The 23,272-nt window shown below is 40.2% G+C and overlaps 1 protein-coding gene across 1 annotated transcript; it reads right to left on the reverse strand.

Moving 5' to 3' along the window:
* Nucleotides 1-20,702: 20,702 nt before the first annotated feature.
* LOC112748600 (uncharacterized) lies at nucleotides 20,703-21,203 on the reverse strand. Its single transcript, XM_025796829.1, has one exon. It carries the CDS (start codon nucleotides 21,201-21,203, stop codon nucleotides 20,703-20,705), a length of 501 nt encoding a protein of 166 aa, XP_025652614.1.
* Between the last annotated feature and the right edge of the window lie 2,069 nt (nucleotides 21,204-23,272).

A 23,272-nucleotide genomic window follows, 5' to 3' on the forward strand; every position in this document is an offset into this window, starting at 1 on the left:
TAGAGGATGGTTGGAGTTTATTCAATGCTCAATCATTCCCACTAGCAACCGGTCTGAAGTTACTATAGACCGGGCCATCATGATCCATAGCATCATGATTGGAGAAGAGGTGGAAGTTCATGAGATTATACCTCAAGAACTCTACAAGGTGGCTGACAAGTCCTCCACCATGGCAAGGTTAGCCTTTCCTCACCTCATTTGCCACCTATGCAATTCAGCTGGGATTGACATAGAGGGAGATATCCTCATTAAAGAGGAAAAGCCCATCACTAAGAAAAAGATGGAGCAAGCAAGAGAGCCCAGTCATGGAGCTCAAGAGGCGCAAGAAGCTCATCACCATGAGATTCCGGAAATGCCTCGAATGCACTTTCCTCCACAAAACTATTGGGAGCACATCAACACCTCCCTAGAAGAATTAAGTTCCAATATGGGACAACTAAGGGTGGAACATCAAGAGCACTCCATCATGCTCCATGAAATAAGAGAAGATCAAAAAGCAATGAGGGAGGAGCAACAAAGACAAGGAAGAGACATAGAAGAGCTCAAGGACATCATTGGTTCCTCAAGAAGGAAACGCCACCATCACTAAGGTGGATTCATTCCTTGTTCTTGCTTTCTCTGTTTTTCGTTTTCTGTATTATGTGCTTATCTATGTTTGTTTCTTCATTACATGATCATTAGTAGTAGTAACTTTGTCTTAAAGATATGAATGTCCTATGAATCCATCACCTCTCTTAAATGAAAAATGTTTTAATTCAAAAGAACAAGAAGTACATGAGTTTCGAATTTATCCTTGAATTTAGCTTAATTATATTGATGTGGTGACAATGCTTCTTGTTTTCTGAATGAATGCTTGAACAGTACATATGTCTTTTGAAGTTGTTGTTTAAGAATGTTAAATATGTTGGCTCTTGAAAGAATGATGACTAGGAGACATGTTATTTGATAATCTGAAAAATCATAAAAATGATTCTTGAAGCAAGAAAAAGCAGCAAAGAACAAAGCTTGCAGAAAAAAAAAAAGAAGAAGAAAAAAAAAGGAGCGAAAAAAAAAAGAATAGAAAAAAAAATAGAAAGAAAAAGAAAAAGCAAGCAGAAAAAGCCAATAACCCTTAAAACCAAAAGGCAAGGGCAAATAAAAAGGATCCCAAGGCTTTGAGCATCAGTGGATAGGAGGGCCTAAAGGAATAAAATCCTGGTCTAAGCGGCTAAACCAAGCTGTCCCTATCCATGTGCTTATGGCGTGTAGGTGTCAAGTGAAAACTTGAGACAGAGCGGTTAAAGTCAAGGTCCAAAGCAAAAACAAAGAGTGTGCTTAAGAACCCTGGACACCTCTAATTGGGGACTTTAGCAAAGCTGAGTCACAATCTGAAAAGGTTCACCCAATTATGTGTCTGTGGCATTTATGTATCCGGTGGTATTACTGGAAAACAAAGTGCTTAGGGCCACGGCCAAGACTCATAAAGAAGCTGTGTTCAAGAATCATCATACTGAACTAGGAGAGTCAATAACACTATTCGAAATCTGAAGTTCCTATAGATGCCAATCATTCTGAACCTCAATGGATAGAGTGAGATGCCAAAACTATTCAAGAGGCAAAAAGCTATAAGTCCCGCTCATATGATTGAAGCTCTGTTTCATTGATAGTTTGGAAATTATAGTATATTCTCTTCTTTTTATCCTATTTGATTTTTAGTTGCTTGGGGACAAGCAACAATTTAAGTTTGGTGTTGTGATGAGCGGATAATTTATACGCTTTTTGGCATTGTTTTTAGTATGTTTTTAGTAGGATCTAGTTACTTTTAGGGATGTTTTCATAAGTTTTTATGTTAAATTCACATTTCTGGACTTTACTATGAGTTTGTGTGTTTTTCTGTGATTTCAGGTATTTTCTGGCTGAAATTGAGGGACTTGAGCAAAAATCAGATTCAGAGGTTGAAGAAGGACTGCTGATGCTGTTGGATTCTGACCTCCCTGCACTCAAAGTGGATTTTCTGGAGCTACAGAACTCGAAATGGCGCGCTTCCAATTTCGTTGGAAAGTAGACATCCAGGGCTTTCCAGCAATATATAATAGTCCATACTTTGGCCAAGAATAGATGACGTAAACTGGCGTTCAACGCCAGCCTTCTGCCCAAATCTGGCGTCCAGCGCCAGAAAAGGATCCAAAACCAGAGTTGAACGCCCAAACTGGCACAGAAACTGGCGTTCAACTCCACAAATGGCCTCTGCACGTGCTACACTCAAGCTCAGCCCAACCACACACCAAGTGGGCCCCGGAAGTGGATTTATGCATCAATTACTTACTCATGTAAACCCTAGTGACTAGTTTATTATAAATAGGACCTCTTACTATTGTATGAGACGTCTTTTTTTGACCATCTTTGGATTACCTTATGATCCTTTGATCACGTTTTGGGGGCTGGCCATCTCGGCCATGCCTGGACCTTCACTTATGTATTTTCAACGGTAGAGTTTCTACACTCCATAGATTAAGGTATGGAGCTCTGCTGTTCCTCAAAGATTAATGCAAAGTACTACTGTTTTCTATTCAATTCTTCTTATTTCTCTTCTAAGATATCCATTCGCACCCAAGAACATGATGAAGGTGATGATTATGTGTGACGCTCATCATCCTTCTCCCTCATGAACGCGTGCCTGACAAACACTTCTGTTCTACATGAAATAAGCTAGAATGAGTATCTCTTAGATCTCCTAACCAGAATCTTCGTGGCGTAAGCTAGAATGATGGCGGCATTCAAGAGAATCCGGAAGGTCTAAACCTTGTCTGTGGTATTCCGAGTAGGATTCAATGATTGAATGACTGTGACGAGCTCCGAACTCGCGATTGCAGGGCGTTAGTGACAGACGCAAAAGGATAGTAAATCCTATTCCAGCATGATTGAGAACCGACAGATGAATAGCCGTGCCGTGACAGGGTGCGTGAGCATATTATTCACTGAGAGGATAAGATGAAGCCATTGACAAGGGTGATGCCTCCAGACGATTAGCCGTGCCGTGACAGGGCATTGGATCATTTTCCCGAGAGATGACCGAAAGTAGCCATTGACAGTGGTGATGTATCACATAAAGCCAGCCATGGAAAGGAGTAAGACTGATTGAATGAAGATAGCAGGAAAGCAGAGGTTCAGAGGAACGAAAAGCATCTCCATTCGCTTATCTGAAATTCCTGCCAATGAATCTACATAAGTATCTCTATCCCTTTTATTGTTTATGTTAATCTAATCAAGTATCATGTTTAAATCCGCCTGACTGAGATTTACAAGGTGACCATAGCTTGCTTCATACCAACAATCTCCGTGGGATTCGACCCTTACTCACGTAAGGTATTACTTGGACGACCCAGTGCACTTGCTGGTTAGTTGTATCGAAGTTGTGACAATTATGAATTAAGATCAAAGCACCAAGCTTTGGAGCCATTACCAGGGATTGTTCGAGCCTGGACATCACAATTTCGTGCACCAACCATCAACGAACAGGCAGAAAGCTCACAGTGAGAGGAGACAAATTGAGGCACCACAATCATCAACCACCCTAATATGGGCCCAATGTCAAGCTAATGACAATAAAAGAGCACTCCATTGGAGGCAGCCCATGATTTAATATTCTTGCTTTGATTTTATTTTAATAAATGATTCTTCTAGCATAAATTTGCATTCTTATGAGCAGATTTGAAAATTGCAAGCACAACTCTGAGTCCTAAGTTTGGTGTGCCTGAAGGCACTCTAAAATAGCTTCTTAAGATTTCTTAGGATATATACTCATTCATTTTGATGAAGTATATAACCAAACATTAAGTTTGGTGTCTGTACGTGCATTGAAACTCAGAGAGATTATTTTTCCTCAAGGGACCGAATTTATGGATAGATGAACCACATTTTGCTTCACTTTAGGAGTTTATGGTATTATGGCTAGAAAAAAAATGTTCCTTATAATAAATGCACCAATTGTGACAGATACTAATTGAGTTCTACATGGATCATGTAGCAGAGAACAAGTTTGGTGTCACCAAATTTTTGTTCAAACTCTAAGGAACATAATTGGTCAATTATAAATAAGGAACATGTAAAATTTTGTTTTATTTTTTTTCTTTATTGCTTACCACTACTGCACCGTACCAAACTCAACTCCTAATGCATACCATTGCTTTGAATTATTTGTATAGGTACTAGGAAGGTTGAGAAGAAGACAAAGGAAGAGAGCATTGATGACTCCAATTTAGACCCTTATTCAAAAAATGGTGAATCAGTTCTTTTGGCAAGCGCACCAAAATTATCGTCAAGTAATAACCCACAGTGAAGTGGGATCTTATCCACAGAGATTGGCAAATTTGAACAGTTTTAATCAATTGATGAATTAGTAAAGCGGAATAGATAAATTGTGATTTGCAGAATTATAAATGGCATAAATGTAAATGGCTAAAATCTAAAGGAAAGTAATAAAGTGCAGAAATGGAAATGACAGAATGTAAAGTGCAGAATCATAAATGGCTTAATTGTAAATGGGAATGGGGAATTGCAGAATGTAAAAGCAAACTATAAAGAAAGTGGTAGATAAGAATGGGGAAATTCATTGACATCAGGAGATGTTGTCTCTTTGGATCAATTTTAGCTTATATCCTCTTCAATCATGCAACTCATTGACCTCTTGGCAATCATGATTGATTGATCCCCAATCCCTTGGTGACTCAATCTCTCAGATCTTGATCAATAGCCAATTCCTTAGTCTAATTGTTCATGAAGAGAGATATGCCTGGTCCCTGATTATACCACACATCATCAAAGGTCCAAGTAGAGGGAGGATTATATGTCACCATATCCAAACACCAAAACCCAGATCCTACTCAAGTGTGAGAAGGGATTTCAAGCATGGTTTCATGTTTCCTTTCCCAAGGTTCCCATGAAACCCATTTTGCATTCAATCTCTTTCCCAAGATAATTGAACACTAAGCATTAGAAACAAAATTCCTTCTAGCAAATCAAAGAGAAGATGAAGAGAAGAAGAATTTCACTATCATCAATCCATTAAGTACAATAGAGCTCCCTCTCTCAATGAGAGGGAATTTAGCTACTCATAGCTCAAAGAAAAGTACTCCAAAGTAAAGAAGATGATGAAATGTAAAAGTGAATCCAAAACTGGTATCTCTGACTACTTAACCCCCTCTTCAGTGCTTCTTGGGGGTATTTATACTACTCCTATCTCTTAAAATAAAAGAATTACAAAAGTGAAAAAGGAAAATTATAATTTGGAGGGAAAAGAAACTCAATAAGCATGACTTCCCAGCTGGCGTGTGGCTGGCGCTTTAGTGGCGTGTCACGTGCTCCTTCAATTCTGGCTTGGCGTGCCACGCCCAGTCCCTCAAGTGGCACGCTCTTTTTCAGTAACATCCCTAGCGTGCCACGTCTTCGAGCTCAAGTGGCACGCCCAGGGTCTTTTAATGCCCATGTAGTATGGCGTTGATAAACCCATATTTTATGATATATTTTGTGCTTAATTTGAGTGATTTATTCAATCCTTCACCCACTTATTCATATTAATTTCATGGTTTTACTTTCCCTTCCTTATTATGTGATGTATGTGAAAAACATGTTTCCTATGCTTTAATATTAATTATTTTTTATTACCTTTATTTCCATTCGATGTCGTGATTAGTGTGTTGAGTAGTTTCAGATCTTCTAAGGTAGGAATGACTTAAAGGAAGGAAAGGAAACATACAAAAATGGAAGGAAAGCACATGGACGAAGCGATCGCGCGCCAAGCGCGAATTAGCAGCGACGCAACCGCATGACTGACGCGACCGCGTGGCAAAGAAATGCTCCGAATGACGCGACCGCGTGACCCACGCGGACGCGTGACACAGGCCACGCACCAAAAATTGCAGAAAACGCTCATAGCAAATTCTGAAGCCCTTTTTAGCCCAAATCCAAGTCCAGAAGGCATAGACCAGAGGTTACAAAGTGGGGGAACGCATCCATTCAGGGAGAGCTCGCCAATTTTCACTTTCCATGATTTAGATTTAGTTTGAGAGAGGTTCTCTCCTCTCTCTCTTAGGATTAGGATTAGGATTTAGGACTTCTCTTAGTTTGTAAGAGTGACTCTCGATCCAGGTTTAATATTTACTTCAATGCTTTTATTCGTACCTATAAATGTTGCCAACTTGACTTATGAAACCTTTCCATGTTATGATTTGAATTAATGATTATTTGAGGTATCTCAGTTATTGATTGCTTTCTCCTTAATTTGTGTTACCATTGCTTTCTATCTAAGGATATTTTTATTCCAACAATTTTACTTTTTCCCTTTTGGTCTTGGTTAAGAAATCAGTAACTCAACATTATTAAACTCAGCATAATTGATAATCGTTATCTTACTAATTGAACTGAACTTCAATAATCCTAACTTTTTCTTAGGAAATAAATAGGATTCGAAGGTTAAACTAATTAGTCCCTTGACTTTCCTTTACTTTAGTAAAGGTTAACTAAGTGGAATTTAGATTCAACTTTCATTATTGTTGAGAGAGATAACTAAGTTGGACTTCCAATTTCTCTTATCTTGCCAGAAGTTTACTTTAGAGTATTTATTTACTTTAAGTGCCATCTACTTCACTTGTCATTTAAATCACTTGCCTCTCACCTTCTAAACCCCGATTACAACCTTTATAGCCAATAATAAGAACATGCTTCCTTGCAGTTCCTTGAGAAGATGACCCGAGGTTTAAATACTCGGTTATCAATTTTAAGGGGTTTGTTACTTGTGACAACCATAACTTTTGTAAGAAAGGTTGATTGCTTGGTTTAGTAACTATACTTACAATGAGAGTTTCTATAACCTCTAAACCATCAATCCTCAGTTCTTCAAAATGGCACCGTTGCCGGGAAACTGCTAACGTGTGCCTTATTATTGGTTAAATATTTTTCTTTTGCTTGTTTCTCTATTTTTGTTCTTCCTTTTCATCTTTATTTGCTACCATGAACTCTCACCCCTCTCGCTTTGAGTTTGGTTCTAACTTTGTTGAAGGAAATAGAAGTTACAGCAGGAATGTGCATTAAGGTCAGACCAATCAAGGATGGATGGAGCCAAGAGGATCTAATCAACCCTTCAGGCAGTAACACCCTCCGAGATATCCTGGACAAAGACCATTCTACAGTGCATACCCAGCTGAAGGATATGGTGGACAACCTTGTAACTACCAACAAGCCCCACCCCGTGCATATAAACCATCCTTTCAACATAACCTCGAACCACCATACTCACGAGCTTCTCTTCACCATCCGCCACCATATGATCCTTCCTTACCCCAGTACCAATCCAATCACTCCCAATCACCAACACTTTCCTATGTATCATGTCCAAGTCCGACAACCCGAGAAGCAGAGGTTCGCCTAAAGGAAACAATAAATAAATTTCAAACAACCATTCGACAACTGGAGCAAGTAGTAATTCAATGGATTTCTAGACGCTCAAATACACAAGGATCAGCCACAGCCCCATGTGAACAGTCTAACGAAGAGCGTAGCATGAAGGAAATACCAGAAACTCCAGTGGACAAGACAGAGAATGAATTTGTACTAGAACAAGTAGAAGAAGCTGTCACTGTTCAAGAAGAAGAGTTGGTTGAAGATCTAGGAGATGCTGAACCTCCATGGGAATCCAGAACTGAGGAGAACTCCATCAAGGACGCTACAGTTGATGCTAAGGAGGATATTGTACAATCTCCAAGGCAAGTTGTTTATGAAGAATCAGATGGAATAACCCAAGACACAAATTCCCTTGATGATGATAGTCACAAGTCAAATTCTCTTAGTAATGAACTTGCATCTGCAAGTGAATTCTCTGAGATCGAAGAATCTTCCCCAAGTGAATATGAAGATGATGCGGAGGTAGATTTCTCTCAACCTCCAATCTATGACTCAAGTGATGAGGAAGACATAGAAGACTTTGACCAGGGTGATACTACATTTGAAGACTCTTACAAGGAAGTGGAGAAATTCACAGAAGAACCCAAGGGAGTAGAACTTGCAGAACCACCAGAAACACCTATCCCAAGGCCATTACCACCTAATACAAGCTTCAAGTGGGTACAATCCTTAACCTATAACTTTACTTATTCACTTGAATATGGTTTGCTTGAAACAGATGGCTAGCTTAGAGCTCTTTGCGGCTTTAAGAGTAAGAGGGAAATGGCTCGTACTCAGAGTTGGTGCACAACGTTCAATAAGGTTCCACGCTTCACCTTGAAGTACACGGATTGGTATCATGCTCAATTGCATGGATCACGGAGAATGTTTGGTCACCATGGTGAGATTCTACTTTTTAAACTGCCCGGATGGAAACATATAGATCAAGATGGAGGCAGATTTAATAGCAAAGCTTGGGATCCTGGAATCTATTCTGACATTTGTCACCCCGGGAGCCTGAAAATTTGTCTGAAGCTACTCAGAAGCTTTACATGCCTAATTTGGGACCTCGGAGGCTATTGGCATTCCAAGCACTGGTGGAAATTTCTGGATGAATTTAAACACAAGCCACCATAACAGGAAGCCCTTCCAATGTCCAACTTAAGGACTTTAACTAAAAGTGCTAGGTGGGAGACAACCCACCATGGTATGATCGTTCCTTTTGTAATTTTAATTTTATTTCGTTTTGTTTGTTTTTGAATTTTATTTTTATTAAACCTAGAATCATGTATAGCATTCACATTAAGCATTGCATCCTGCATTCAATTAAAAAAAAAGGATGCACGACGCGACCGCATGTCCCATGCGATCGCGTCATACTGCGAATACACTATCCATGCGACCGCGTGCCTTAGAGATCGGCGTCAAAAACCCAACGTCCAGAGAGTTAGGCTGGAATCGTGCGGCCCTTGTGCATTTTGCACAAATTGGCCCATGCGATCGCATGCCCCATGCGATCGCGTCACTTGTACAAAACTAATCCCACGCGACCGCGTGAGCGACGCGATCGCGTCGCATGGATTGCACAACACCCTAGGACGAGACAGAGAGTTGCACTGAAACGGTGCTGGAGTCGTGCATTTAGCACAATGTCCAGCGACGCGATCGCGCAACCCACGCGATCGCGTCATCCCCTCTTCCACCCCTTTCATGCGATCGCTCGACCCACCCGATCGTGTCATCCCATCTCCTACCCCTCTCACGCGATCGCGCAACCTACGCGATCGTGTCACCCCTATTTTCACCCCACCACGCGATCGCGTCCCCCACGCGATCGCGTGGATTTGAAAATATAACCCCCCAGCCACGCGAACCCTATCAATCGCGCAACCCCCCAACCCTCTTCTCCTTCTCTTCCTCATCTTCTCTCAACCACCAACCAGCCACCATTACCGCCGCCTCGACCACCACCCAGTCACCGCCGCCGCCCAGACGCCGCCGCCACCGACCCCCTTCCTCCCTCCCCTTCTTTCTTTCTCCTTCTTCCTCTTTCTCCCTCCTTCTCCGCCACTGCTACCCCTGCTGCTACCACTGCACCTCCACCTGCCTCTGAGCCCGTATACTGCCTCGTGCACCGCCTATTCTGATAGCTTGATCAGATGGAGCGCCGTAACCGGCGCCGGTATGAGAGATTGGAGCGTCGCAGCCAGCGACGCTATTCGCATCTGAAGCTGATGATCCGACAGGGTGGTGACATCCCCTCTGAGCCCGACACACCATCTGAGCCATCAGAGGAGGAGGAGGATAAGCACGAGGAGGAGACTCATTTCCAGGAGGAGACTCATCAGCAGGCAGACACAGAGCAGGCTGCCCCACATCAGGAGGTTACGCATCAGATAGAGGCTGTAGATCCGGAGATCCCGATCCAGTCAGCACCGCCTCTACAGCAGCCAGACCCTCAGCCCACCACCACCACAGAGTCTCCAGCTACCATCCCTACCAGTGATGACACCCCTTCATACCCGGCCTGACTGAGCATCAGGGACGATGCTTCATTTTAAGTGTGGGGAGGTCGCCATCTCTGGCGTTTTATTTTGGTGAACCACTACATCTCTTTTTTCTTTTATTTTGGATATTTTTCTGTATTTTTCTTTCTTTTTTTTCTGAGTACTTATACATTGCTTCTTTTATGTATTTTTACTCTATTTTTGCATTTTGCATTTTTAGTTCATATTTTTAGTTATTTAGTTTAGTTTGCAATTCTGACTTATTAGTAGATTAATTAGTATAGTTTACCCTTTTTAGCATAAGATAGCATAGTTAAATTGAAAAATATAAAAAGGAAGTAAGCTAGGAAATTGAACATAACAGATCTAAATCCATAAACCTTGTATATATAGCATTACATCATATAGTTAAGTTGACAACATTTCATCAAGGAGGAACATTAAAACTTTAAAGGCTACCCTAAATAATTTTTTTTTTGAGAATAATGGGAATTTTTAACTAAACCTGCATAATATATATGAATGATATATGATGCTTGAGTTAGAGAACACACAGCCTATGAGTATTGAGCTTAATTGTATGGTTGCATTCAAACCAAAATTTCATTCCTGTGTGTTTCGCTTCTTTTTATTCTGATGTTCTTTACTTTGCTTTAATCTATATGCCAATTATAGAATATAGATACATACCAAAAGAATGATTGAGGCCATCATTTGATTTTAGCTCACTTACCCCAAAATAACCTATCTTTCGCATCACCCTTGTTAGCCCCCTTGAGCCTTTAAAATCCCTTTTATTCTATTTAGCCACACTACTAGCCTTAAGCAGAAAAACAAAATAAAATCCCAAGTTGATTCCTTGGTTAGCTTAAGATAGAAAATTATGAATAGATTAAAATGTGGAAAACCTATTGGGAACATGGATGATAGAAACAAAAGGTAGAAAAGTTAAAAGAAATAAAATAAAATTTGGGAAGCATGCTCATGAGAAATCAAAGTGATCAATTACCATGTGCATAAAAAAAAAGAAGTTATTTTTCAGCATTTAATAAAAGGGAATACAAAAGAATTCCCCAATGCAAAATAAAAGCAATACACATGGGATAAAAACAAAAATTGAAACATGAGCATGTGACAACAAGTGGGATAATATGGGAAAATTGGTAAAGAAGCTTATTCTACTAAATATGTATGTTAGGTGAGATCTTAGTCTAATTAAGGATTCATTTATTAGCTCACTTAGCTTTATACATATATCCTTACCTTTACCTTGGTCCAATTACAACCTTAATTAAAGACCTCATGACTTTTGGTATGAATGTACTCCATAATTGTTGATTGGTTAGATGAAGAACAAAGTTATAGAAAGTAAGAATAAAAAGAAAAATAGAGTGAATAAACCCAATAAACACTGAATGACTAGAGGGTAAACACAAAATCCAGTGAGGGTTCAATAACTTATCAACATATATCTGTGCTTAATTTAATAATTGTTTTGCAAGTTTGTACAATATTTTTATTTTCCATCTCATTTGCCAAAATGCTTTATTATTTAAGGGTTGGCTATATATATATATATATATATATATATATATATATATATATATGACTCCTTGAGGATGTAAATTAATTTGACTACATGTAAGCTTTATATATGAGTGGATAAATTGGAATTGCATGACTCATTTAGGTAGATGCATTTAGAATAGGTTGCATTGCATAACATTCCACCACTTTAACCTTACCTTATTCTTTACCTTGGATTTAGCATGAGGACATGCTATTGTTTAAGTGTGGGGAGGTTGATAAACCCATATTTTATGATATATTTTGTGCTTAATTTGAGTGATTTATTCAATCCTTCACCCACTTATTCATATTAATTGCATGGTTTTACTTTCCCTTCCTTATTATGTGATGTATGTGAAAAACATGTTTCCTATGCTTTAATATTAATTATTTTTTATTACCTTTATTTCCATTCGATGCAGTGATTAATGTGTTGAGTAGTTTCAGATCTTCTAAGGTAGGAATGACTTAAAGGATGGAAAGGAAACATACAAAAATGGAAGGAAAGCACAAAACGGAGCTTCTGAAGAAACTGGCATCCACACGATCGCATGGACGAAGCGATCGCGCGCCAAGCGCGAATCAGCAGCGATGCGGCCGCATGACTGACGCGACCGCGCGCCATAAGCAAAACGCACATGACGCGGTCGCATGACTGACGCGACCGCGTGGCAAAGAAATGCTCCGAATGACGCGACCGCGTGACAGAGGCCACGCACCAGAAATTACAGAAAATGCTCATAGCGAATTCTGAAGCCCTTTTTGGCTAAAATCCAAGTCCAGAAGGCATAGACCAGAGGTTACAAAGTGGGGGAACGCATCCATTCAGGGAGAGCTTTCACTTTCCACGATTTAGATTTAGTTTGAGAGAGGTTCTCTCCTCTCTCTCTTAGGATTAGGATTAGGATTTAGGACTTCTCTTAGTTTGTAAGAGTGACTCTCGATCCAGGTTTAATATTTACTTCAATGCTTTTATTCGTACCTATAAATGTTGCCAACTTGACTTATGAAACCTTTCCATGTTATGATTTGAATTAATGATTATTTGAGGTATTTCAGTTATTGATTGCTTTCTCCTTAATTTGTGTTACCATTGCTTTCTATCTAAGGATATTTTTATTCCAACAATTTTACTTTTTCCCTTTTGGTCTTTGTTAAGAAATCAGTAACTCAACATTATTAAACTCAACATAATTGATAATCGTTATCTTGCTAATTTAACTGAACTTCAATAATCCCAACTTTTTCTTAGAAAATAAATAGTATTCGAAGGTCAAACTAATTAGTCCCTTGACTTTCCTTTACTCTAGTAAAGGTTAACTAAGTGGAATTTAGATATAACTTTCATTATTGTTGAGAGAGATAACTAAGTTGGACTTCCAATTTCTCTTATCTTGCCAGAAGTTTACTTTAGAGTATTTATTTACTTTAAGTGCCATCTACTTCACTTGTCATTTAAATCACTTGTCTCTCACCTTCTAAACCCCGATTACAACCTTTATAGCCAATAATAAGAACATACTTCCTTGCAGATCATTGAGAAGACAACCCGAGGTTTAAATACTCAGTTATCAATTTTAATGGATTTGTTACTTGTGACAACCACAACTTTTGTAAGAAAGGTTGATTGCTTGGTTTGGTAATTATACTTACAACGAGAGTTTCTATAACCTCTAAACCATCAATCCTCAGTTCTTCAGGCGTGCCACGCCTTCGAGCTTAAGTGGCACGCCCTAGCCTTTTTCCTCTTCTTCTTCCCTCTGGAGACTTGAACTAGCGTGGCACGCCCAGGGTATGGCGTGCCACGCCCTTGTTGTACGCTTGATCAAGCTCTCTGGAAAGTTGAACTAGCGTGGCACGCCCAAGGTCTGGCGTGCCACGCCCTTTGTAGGTAAGTGATTCTTTCGTTTCGCGTGCCATGCCATGAACTTCAAGTGGCACGCGCCAATGGCTCTTGCTTTCTGAATGACAATGGCGTGCCACACCTAGGGTTCAAATGGCACGCCTAAGTAAGGAATAGTAGGTGGCGTGCCACACCCTCGACACCAAGTGGCACGCCCATGTGTTTGGCCTCCTTCATCCTCTCTGAAAACTTGTACCAGCGTGCCACGTCTAGAGGCTGGCGTGCCACGCCCATGATCTTGCCTTAGTTCCAGTAGTTGGTGTTCCACGCCCAGCATTCAAGTGGCATGCCATAGTGAGTTTCTTGGACTGGCGTGCCATGCCTTCGATACCAAGTGGCATGCCCAGCCCTTGCTTTGGCCTCTTTGTGCATTGGTGTGCCACGCCTGGTCACTCAAGTGGAATGCCTAAGTGAGATTGAGAGCCTGGCGTGCCACGCCTTCGACCTCAAGTGGCATGCCCAGACTTCATTGGCCTTCAGCCCCTCCTCTGGGATTTAGTACCAGCGTGCCACGACATGCTGCTCAAGTACCACGCCCATACATTTGTGGACTTCTCAAGCTAGGCATGCCACGCCTGGTTCCTCAAGTGGCACGCCCAAGTGACTTTTTGGAGCTGGCGTGCCACGCCTTCGATACTAAGTGGCACGCCATAGTGATGGTTCCTCCTGGAGTGATGAGCTAGCGTGCCACGTCCCTTGGCTCAAGTGGCACGCCCACAGTAGGTGATGGTTTAGGCATGCCACGCCCCTTTAGTGTCCTCCATTGTTGCCTCTCTGGAACTTTGTACTAGCGTGGCACGCCCAGGGTCTGGTGTGCCACGCCTTTGTGAATGCTTGAGAATTCTCCTCTGGAATTTAGTACTGGCATGCCACGCCCAGCTCCTGGCGTGGCACGCTAGTTTATTTTTGTGGAGCACAAAATAACTCATGAAATATGGGTTTATCAGCCGTCCATACTATAAGCTTCCTACAATGCTCCACTCAATCTACACCCTTCATTCTTGCTTAACCGAACCCTCCCCACTTGTGGGTATGTTTTCATGATTCATGCCTTAGCTATAAATTGGTAGCAGCATTTCCTAGCTCACATATCCCCTCTCTACTCATACAAGACGTCTCTACCTAGTTGCTTTTGTTTCACTCATGCCTTCATCCTAAACACATTACAGCAGCCCCTGTTTACCCAAAGACAACACAAAATATCCAACAGCAAATTATCTCCCATCCCCTTTTATAACAAGACTGAGCCTTAACCGAAGCCTACCCGTTCTCTTCTTTTCGTTCTTTCCTTACTAATATATGGCTTCCTCAAGTTCTAGAAGGAGGAAAGGAAAGGAACCAATAGTGGCTGAACCACCCACCTATGATACAAAGAGATTTAAGTCTCAATTTCATGAATTAAGGTATCATAGGCTCATGGAATCAAAGCACATTATTCCAGAGATGGGCTTTAGACTGAGGGGTGGAGAGTATCCTATTATAGGAAGAATTACCAATGAAAGAAAGTGGACACTTTTGTGTGAACCTTTAACAGACATCAATGCAGTCATGATAAGAGAATTCTACGCAAATGCGGTGAAGGAAAGCCAGGACAGCCCTCCTTATAAGAGCTATGTCAGAGGTGTTGAGGTAGATTTTAGTCAATCATCAGTCATGAGTGTCCTACAGTTGAGAGTAATAACCTATGGAGAGTTAGCTTTGAGGAAAGATTGCAGGGTGAGAATGACCCTGATGAGATACTACATGGGTTATGCTTTGAAGACAGAGACTGGAAAATGGACTCAGAGGGAGCTCCAAGCCATTTGAAAAGAATATATCTCATACCAGAGGCCAAAGGGTGGTATGAGATAGTGAGAGGTCTATACTCCCTACTGCAAACACCTCAGAAGTCACAATCCAGTGAGCTATCCTGACATATTGCATCTTAAAGGGAGGAGAAATCAACCTCTCACAGCTCATTGCAGACAGCATTCAGGAGATGGCCAAGAGCACAAGCAAATCAAGTAGGCTTGGTCACCCAAGCACCATTCTGAGGCTGTGCAACAGGGTTGGGGTCTCTTTGAAGATGAAGATACATAAAAGGTAAAAGGACGTAGGGGAATCACAAGGAGAAGCATGGAAGGTACTACTAATGATGACAATCAAGAGGAAAGAAGATCCCAAGGAAGAAGAAGGCCACAAGAAGAGGGAGAACAAGCTCCTGGTGCAATGGACATGAGATAATTGCAAAGAGCCATTGAAGTAATGTCTCAACAACACATGAGAGCACAGGAGCAGTATTTGAGGCAACAAGAGCTATACATGCAACAACAGGAGCAGTATATGAAAGATTGAGAGTAACAAGAGAACTGGCAGTGCCAATTGATGGAACTGCAAGAGACATGGCAGCAACAAATGATGGCTCAACAACAAGAATTTCAAACAAAGATTCTTGATGGGCAAAGGGAGCAATCAATAGAATTTCGAAAGTCACATGGAGGATTGTTTATGAGGCAAGCCAAATATGGGGAATACACTCAAAATTTATATCAATGGAAGAACATATATCATACCATTGGAGAGCATAGGTACTATGATAGAATGGAGTATGATATAGACACCCAATGAAAGTTGGATTACTTGGTCCACAGCATGCCAATATTGAACCCACAGATCAAGCCATTTGAGCAATGCCAAGAGTTAGTAGACCAGCAGAGAGTAAGAACCAAGAAACATACAGCACACATGCAGCGTGGGGTAGAGGAAGCTAGACTCTCAGATCTTATAGACCCTATCTGGGATTGACGATGCTCTGTTGAAGAACCTCAGGATGCAACCAATAAGAGGAAGAAGAAAGGAGAATCAAGCAGGAGCAAGGAGCATGACAACTAGGAGGTGGTGGAGTTTCATTCATGTTTCCTTTTAAAATTAAATAAGGAAGATGCATATCTGAAACATGAGATGCCACCAAATGCTTTATGTTTTACACTTTCATGTCCTAAGTAGTTCTCTTACAAGTGATCTGCATTATGCTTGTCATAACTCATTAGCATAAATTCTGTTTTGTTCTCTTCTTCATAAATAAAAGAAAAATATTTGAAACAAGAAAGTGGTTGTCTAATGTTGTAGAAATCAGAATGAAATTCAGTGATGGTACTTGTTTGATTTAATGATTAGTTCAATAATAAAAAGCTGCATAATAAGATGTTCTTTGTAGTGTGAACTAAGTTGCTGTCATAAAGCCTTTCATCAATGAATATCCCTTGAGAATGAAGCAAAATAAGAAGAAAAAGAAAAGGAAAAGCCAAGAATTGGCAAAGAAACAAACAATAAGGCTAGACACCAATAGCTTAGACCCTAGGACATATGCCTGTGGTGCTTTTGTACTAGGATATGCTTGGATAATTAAGTTCGGAGGAGTATTTTAAAACTTGGCCACTTGGATTAACTAATCTGGGATTGCCAACCGAAAGTCCATTATCAAGAGCAACCTAGTTACAAAGCATTTAGTAATTCAAAGAGATGCTGGGCATCAATGATCCTAGGAAGAAAATGTGAGCCACGTGTCTGTGGTGAAGTAGTGTTGAGCACAAATTGAGCCAAAAGGCTGCTGCAACACTTGCCACCAAGCTTTCATTAATAAATAAGCTTTCTAAAAGCAAAAGAAAGAAAGAAAAAGCTAACAGGGATCAATCAAAAAGCAAGGCAGCATAGCAACAACTCTAGTGAACCTTTAAGGAAACATTTCATATCAGATAGCTAAGAATAATTGGCTACATTTGTCTGTATAAAACCACATGAATCAAGTTCAATTATCTGCTAAATAAGGACATGCATGTTCTTTGTTTCATTTCATTTCTTATTATGTTTAGCGCTTGCTTGGGGACAAGCAAGATTTAAGTTTGGTGTTGTGATGACAAGTCATCTTATGCTAGCTTTTCAAGCATTTTTCAGTTGTTTTCATTAGGTTTTATGAACTTTCTTGCATTATAAGTAAGTGATTTGGAGTGGATTTGCATGGTTATGTCAATTCAATCAACCATCAATTATTTGCCACAAAATCATGAGGTTTAAGCTAGAATTAGTTGGTTTTTGAATGATTTAGAAATCTTGTGAATTTGGTGATGCTTTGATTGCTTGTTTTGATTACTTGTAGGTGAAGAAATGATGAAAAAAAGGAAAAAGGAATCCTAGAGCACGCTTTAGACCATAGGCCACGCTTTGAAAAGCGTGACCCATGGCCATAAAAGCGTAGCGCTTAACTCAATCAAGGAACAAGGCCAAGCATAGCGCTCACTAATTGAGCGGAGCATTCACTATTTGCACGTTAGGAATTAAGCACAAAGAAACAGCCAAAAGAAAGGCAAGGGTGCTACGTTTACCCAACTGAGCGCTACAAGGAACCAAAGAAAGCAAGGGCGCTACGTTAACTTTTTCAACGTTTTTGTAGCCCAACCAAACGGAGCAATAAGGTTCGAAATGGGGACCAAGAGAAGCACTACAAGGCTTGGCAAGGAAATTGGCCAAGGTGGCTTCACCAAGGTTCGAAGAGGGAGCCTCATTCCAAGGCATGAAGTGCTACATTATGTGCACCTCACTGAGTGCTATTAGTGCAAGGAAATTGGCCAAAATGAAATGGCCAGGGCTCGAATTGGAGACCGATTCAAGCATAAAGGGGCGCTACGTTGCATTAGTTAACATAGCACTATGAATGAAGCTTGGCATGAGCCCAGGAACAAGGCAAGGGAGCGCTACATTATTTGACTTAACTGAGCGCTCCACTGGAGGTGGTTCTTGAGTCCAATTTCAATCAAAAGCCAATTTGGATCCACTTCTTCACCAAGTTCAAAAGGCCACTCCAGATTCTGAAAATCAAAAATAGAAAGTGTATAAATAGGAGTTAATTTGATTTGTAAAGCACCTTTGAACCTTTTTGCTCACTTTTATATTTTACCTTTTAGCTCAATTTTAGTTTTCAATTTAGCTTTCATTTTGATTTTGGGAATTGGGATTGAAATCTGAGTTTTCTTACTGATTGTTCTTGCTTTGGAAACTTCTATTTTTTTGTTTTGAATTTTGGATTGAGATTGAAAAAATTCTGTTTCAATTTTTGATTTGAGATTCATCTGTGTTCTTTTTCTGCATAATTCTGAGAATTAAGGAATTGGATCTAATTTCATTCGCTATTTTCAATTTTCTTCTTCTGCATCTTTTGCTTTTTTGTTTTGGGATCTTGAATTGAGATTGAAGAGCTCCATTGAATCAAATTCTAAGAATCATCTTCCACTCTTCCTCTCAATTGATCTAAGGATTGGGTTTTAATCTTCTTTGCTGTTTTTCAATTTCATTTTCTTCTGTAATTTATTTTCTTTTTGATCAAGGGTGTAATTGAGATCTAGATCTGTGTTCTAATCTCATTGCTCCTCTTAGATCTTCAATTTTTGTTTTAGATTTCATAATTGAGCTAAGTTTCCTTTTTGTTTTCCTTCTTCAAGCAATTTTTCATTTCTATTTAGATCTTCTACAACTTCACTTCATCTCTACTTCTCTGATTGATTGCACTTTACATTTTCCTATTAAATTTTAAATCCCAGCAACCAAGTCCCTTTTAATCTTCAAGCAATTTAAGTTTCTCAGCAATTTAGTTTCAGTCATTTATATTTCTTGCACTTTAAGTTTCAGCTCTCTTACTTTCTTGCACTTTAAGTTTCATGCAATTTACTCTTCTGCACTTTACTTTTCTGTCAATTTCCCCTCTCCCTTTTATTTACTTGCAATTTAGCTTTTGTTAATCATAATTCACTCAAATCATCAACTATTTGCTTAACTAAATTCATCACCTAACTAAGATTGCTCAATCCATCAATCCCTGTGGGATCGATCTCACTCTAAGTGAGTTTTACTACTTGATGCGACCCGGTACACTTGCCGGTGAGTTTTGGTGTGGAATCTGATTTCCACCCATCAAGAGTCAAATTGAACCAAAATGGTATAGGTGCATTTCAACAAACACTTGGTGTGCACTATTCAAATAATGAGCAAATAAGAGAAATTCAAACATGTAAAACCCCAAATGAAAAACCAATCATCACAACAATACCACATAATCACAAAGGGATCAAAATATATTAGAATAACCCATCAAAATAAGAGAGAGCTCAAATTTCAACACCCATGGAAAATATGAAGTGAAAGAAAGCAAACAAGCAAGAAGCAATTAAGAAAAATGCAACTAAGAGGGAAAGAAAAAGGAAAAGCTAGAGAGTAATCAAATGCAACTAAGAGGGAAAGAAAAAGGAAAAGCTAGAGAGTAATCAAATGCAACTAGTAAGAGAAAAATTTAAAAGAAGACAAAAGAGAAGAAGGAGTAGGAGTAGAACCTTGAGAAGAGGAAAAAAATGCAATGTGAAGTGTAGGTAGAGAATAAGAAAAGAGAGGAGAGAGAAGGTAAGGGGTCGCCGGAGGCGGTGATCGCCGGCGGAGGTAGTTGCCGATGCAGTAGCCGGAGACAAGGGTGATAGAAGATGGAAGAAGAAGAGAGGAGGTGATGGAGGAAAAGAGTTGAAGAAGGGACACAAAATAGGGTGCGCTGTGTTTAAAATGCATCAGGTGTGCGACGCGTGCGCGCACTCCACGTGTACGCATGGATGGACAGAGATGGAAGGCGACGCGTAAGCGTCTCCCACGCGTACGCGTGGGTTGCCTGGCATAGTTTTGGCATAAAGGGGGCATATCTCTCTGGGTTTTGTACCAGAGTGTCCAAAATTCACAAGCGAGGCGTACGTGTCGCCCACGCTTACGCGTGGGTGTTCGAATTTGCAGGGTGACACGTAGGCGTCATACACGCTTACACGTAGGTCACGGTTGTGCCCCAGGCACAAAGTGGGCACAGAGGAGGCACAACTCTCTGGTTTTAGTACCAGGAGCTCCGAAAACACGTCCACGCGTACGCGTATAGCAGGCTTGCACGTGGATGCCCTTTTTTTTTCATACACATGAAGAGGGGCAATTGTAGCACAATTTGATTGTAATGCATGCTAAAAGGGTCAAAAACATCAAAAACCTCATGTAACACTCAACCTTAAGCATTTTTCACATCTTAATTCAATCAAACCATTATTAATGAACTCCTCATAAGCAATTTAACACAAAAATCAAGCAAAAATCAACCCTACTATGAACAAACTCACAAATCAAGCAATCACCAAAGGTACAAAAATTCTACAAGCTATGTGCAAAAAACTTTAAGCAAAGGTAGATCATACCATGGTGGGGTGTCTCCCACCTAGCACTTTTGTTTAACGTCCTTAAGTTGGACGGTCATGAGCTCAAATCTCTTCGCCTTCGGGTGCGTCCTCAAGAAGGAACACCTCAACCTCTTTGTTGCTTTTCATCTTTTCTCCATGGTATAGCTTGAGACGGTGACCATTCACTTTGAACATGTTGGGGCTTGAAGGGTGTCCTTGGTGGTAGACCCCATAAGGCTCCGCTTTCTCCACTCGATAAGGACCTTCCCACCTTGACCTTAACTTTTCTGGCATCAACCTCAACCTAGGGTTATAGAGGAGAACTAACTCACCAGCTCTAAACTCTCTTCTTCTTATGTTTCTATCATGCACCGCTTTCATCTTCTCCTTGTAAGGCCTTGAATTCTCATAGGCTTCCAATCGAAGTTTCTCAAGCTCCACCAACTGTAGCTTCCTTTCAACTCCAACCCCAAATCCTGTGTTTAACACTTTTACGGCCCAATAAGCTTTATGTTCTATTTCCACCGGGAGATGGCAAGCCTTCCCATAGACCAACCGGACCAGGCTCATACCAATTGGCATTTTATACGTCGTCCGGTAAGCCCAAAGCGCATCACAACCTTTTCCAATATGCGCTTGATTTCCCGATTGGAGACCTCGGCTTGGCCGTTCATTTGGGGGTGTTACGCTTTGGCTACCTTATGGATGATGCCATACTTCTTCATTAACCTTGCTATCCTTTTGTTACAAAGGTGCGAGCCTTGATCACTCACGATTGCTCGTGGTGATCCAAAGCAGCAAATAATATTATTCCGAACAAAAGAAAGCACTACATTAGCATCATTGGTTCTAGTGGGGATTGCCTCCACCCACTTGGAAACATAGTCAACAGCAAGTAGAATGTACATGAAACCATTAAAATTTGGAAAAGGCCCCATAAAGTCAATACCCCAAACATAAAAAATTTCGCAAAACAACATTGTTTGTTGGGGCATCTTACTCTTCTTAGCGATACTTCCAAACCCACTACAAGAAAAACACCCATTCAGGTACACTTGAAAAGTGTAGCCAAAAGTGAAAAAAAATGATGCCTTAGACTACGGCTACGCTTTTTGGGCTATGTGGCATGATGAAAATTGGCGAGTCAAGAATTGTTATAAGATATGCGTTGCAAGTATAGTTCTTAACCAACCAGAAATCCGCTTATCAATTTAGAAGGATGATACAAAAATTAAAATTAAAATACTGGGAGTATGAATCCCAGGTCATCTCCTAACGAGTTGCAGAAAGGTGTGCTATTTTATTAATCAGTTGTTTTCAAAAAAGGTTTGAGTTGAATAAACAGGAAATTAAATTAGAGAAATTAAATAATTTAAATAAAAGCCTTGACTGGGAGTAGATTAGTTGGAAGCCCTATTCTTGTTGAAGTACTCTCAAGATTAATTGATAATTGTATGTTGTCTTGTTTAGTTATCCCTTACTAGGTAAGGAAAAGTCAAACAAGTTGGAATGCTACTTCTATTCACAAGTTCCAACCCACTCAATTAAAAGGGATTGGTGTCAGTGACTAGAGGGCAATCCAACCATACACCCAATTACAATTTTTCTTTTGAGCATTCTAACTCAAGAGTTCCTTTCAATCAACTCCCCATCATTGGGAACTACTCGCTCATTGTGAATGTAGAACTCATAACATAGGAAAGGGAATTAAAGAAAGACATGATAAATAAAAATCAAAGAAATTAATTAAAAATAAAAGTAATTCTTGTATTAATAAATTCTAAAATAATCCAATAGTAAAATTGAGTAAATTAAAGGACATAGAAGAGTAGAGCCAAGTAAAGAAAACGAACTAGAATGACGAAGTCTTGATGAGGTAATAACTCTTCTCAATATCCCAATGCAAAAAGCAATATAAGTAAAATCCTAAGAACTATGAATGTGTAGAGAGAAAAACCTAGAGGAGGAGTAGAACTAGATCTAAAAACTAAAAATTGTGTAGAATGAATGTTGTTGTTGGTTCCTGCATGTTCTCTGGCTCTAGTCTGCTTTTCTGGGCCAAGAACTGGGTCAAAGCAAGGCCCAAAATCGCCCCCAGCGAATTCTGCAGATTATGAAGATCGTGCACGTCACTCGATCGCGTCATTCATGCGGACGCGTCATTCGGCGTTTTGCCCTGCCACGCGAACGCGTCGTCCACGCCTCCGCGTCACTTGTGCTATTCCGATCCGCGCGGTCACGTGAGCCATGCGGCCGCATCACTGCGATTTCCTCTCTTTCGCACAGTCGCGTGAGCCATGCGGCTGCGTCACTTCTCGCTGGTCATCTCCTCAATTTCTTGTGTTCCTTCCATTTTTGCAAGCTTCCTTGCCAATCTCCAACTCATTCATGCCCTATATAGCCTGAAACCCTTAACACACAGATCACGGCATCGAATGGAATAAAGGAGAAGTAAAATACATAATTAAAAGTCTCTAGGAAGCAAGTTTTCAATCATGTAATACTTTTAGGAAGGAAATATAAATGCATGCTAATTATATGAATAAGTGGGAAAAGATCATGATAAAACCACACAATTAAACACATTATAAACCATAAAATAGTGGTTTATCAACCTCCCCACACTTAAACATTAGCATGTCCTCATGCTT

The sequence above is a fragment of the Arachis hypogaea genome, chromosome 15 (genome assembly GCF_003086295.3).
Source record: "Arachis hypogaea cultivar Tifrunner chromosome 15, arahy.Tifrunner.gnm2.J5K5, whole genome shotgun sequence".
NCBI lineage: Eukaryota > Viridiplantae > Streptophyta > Magnoliopsida > Fabales > Fabaceae > Arachis > Arachis hypogaea.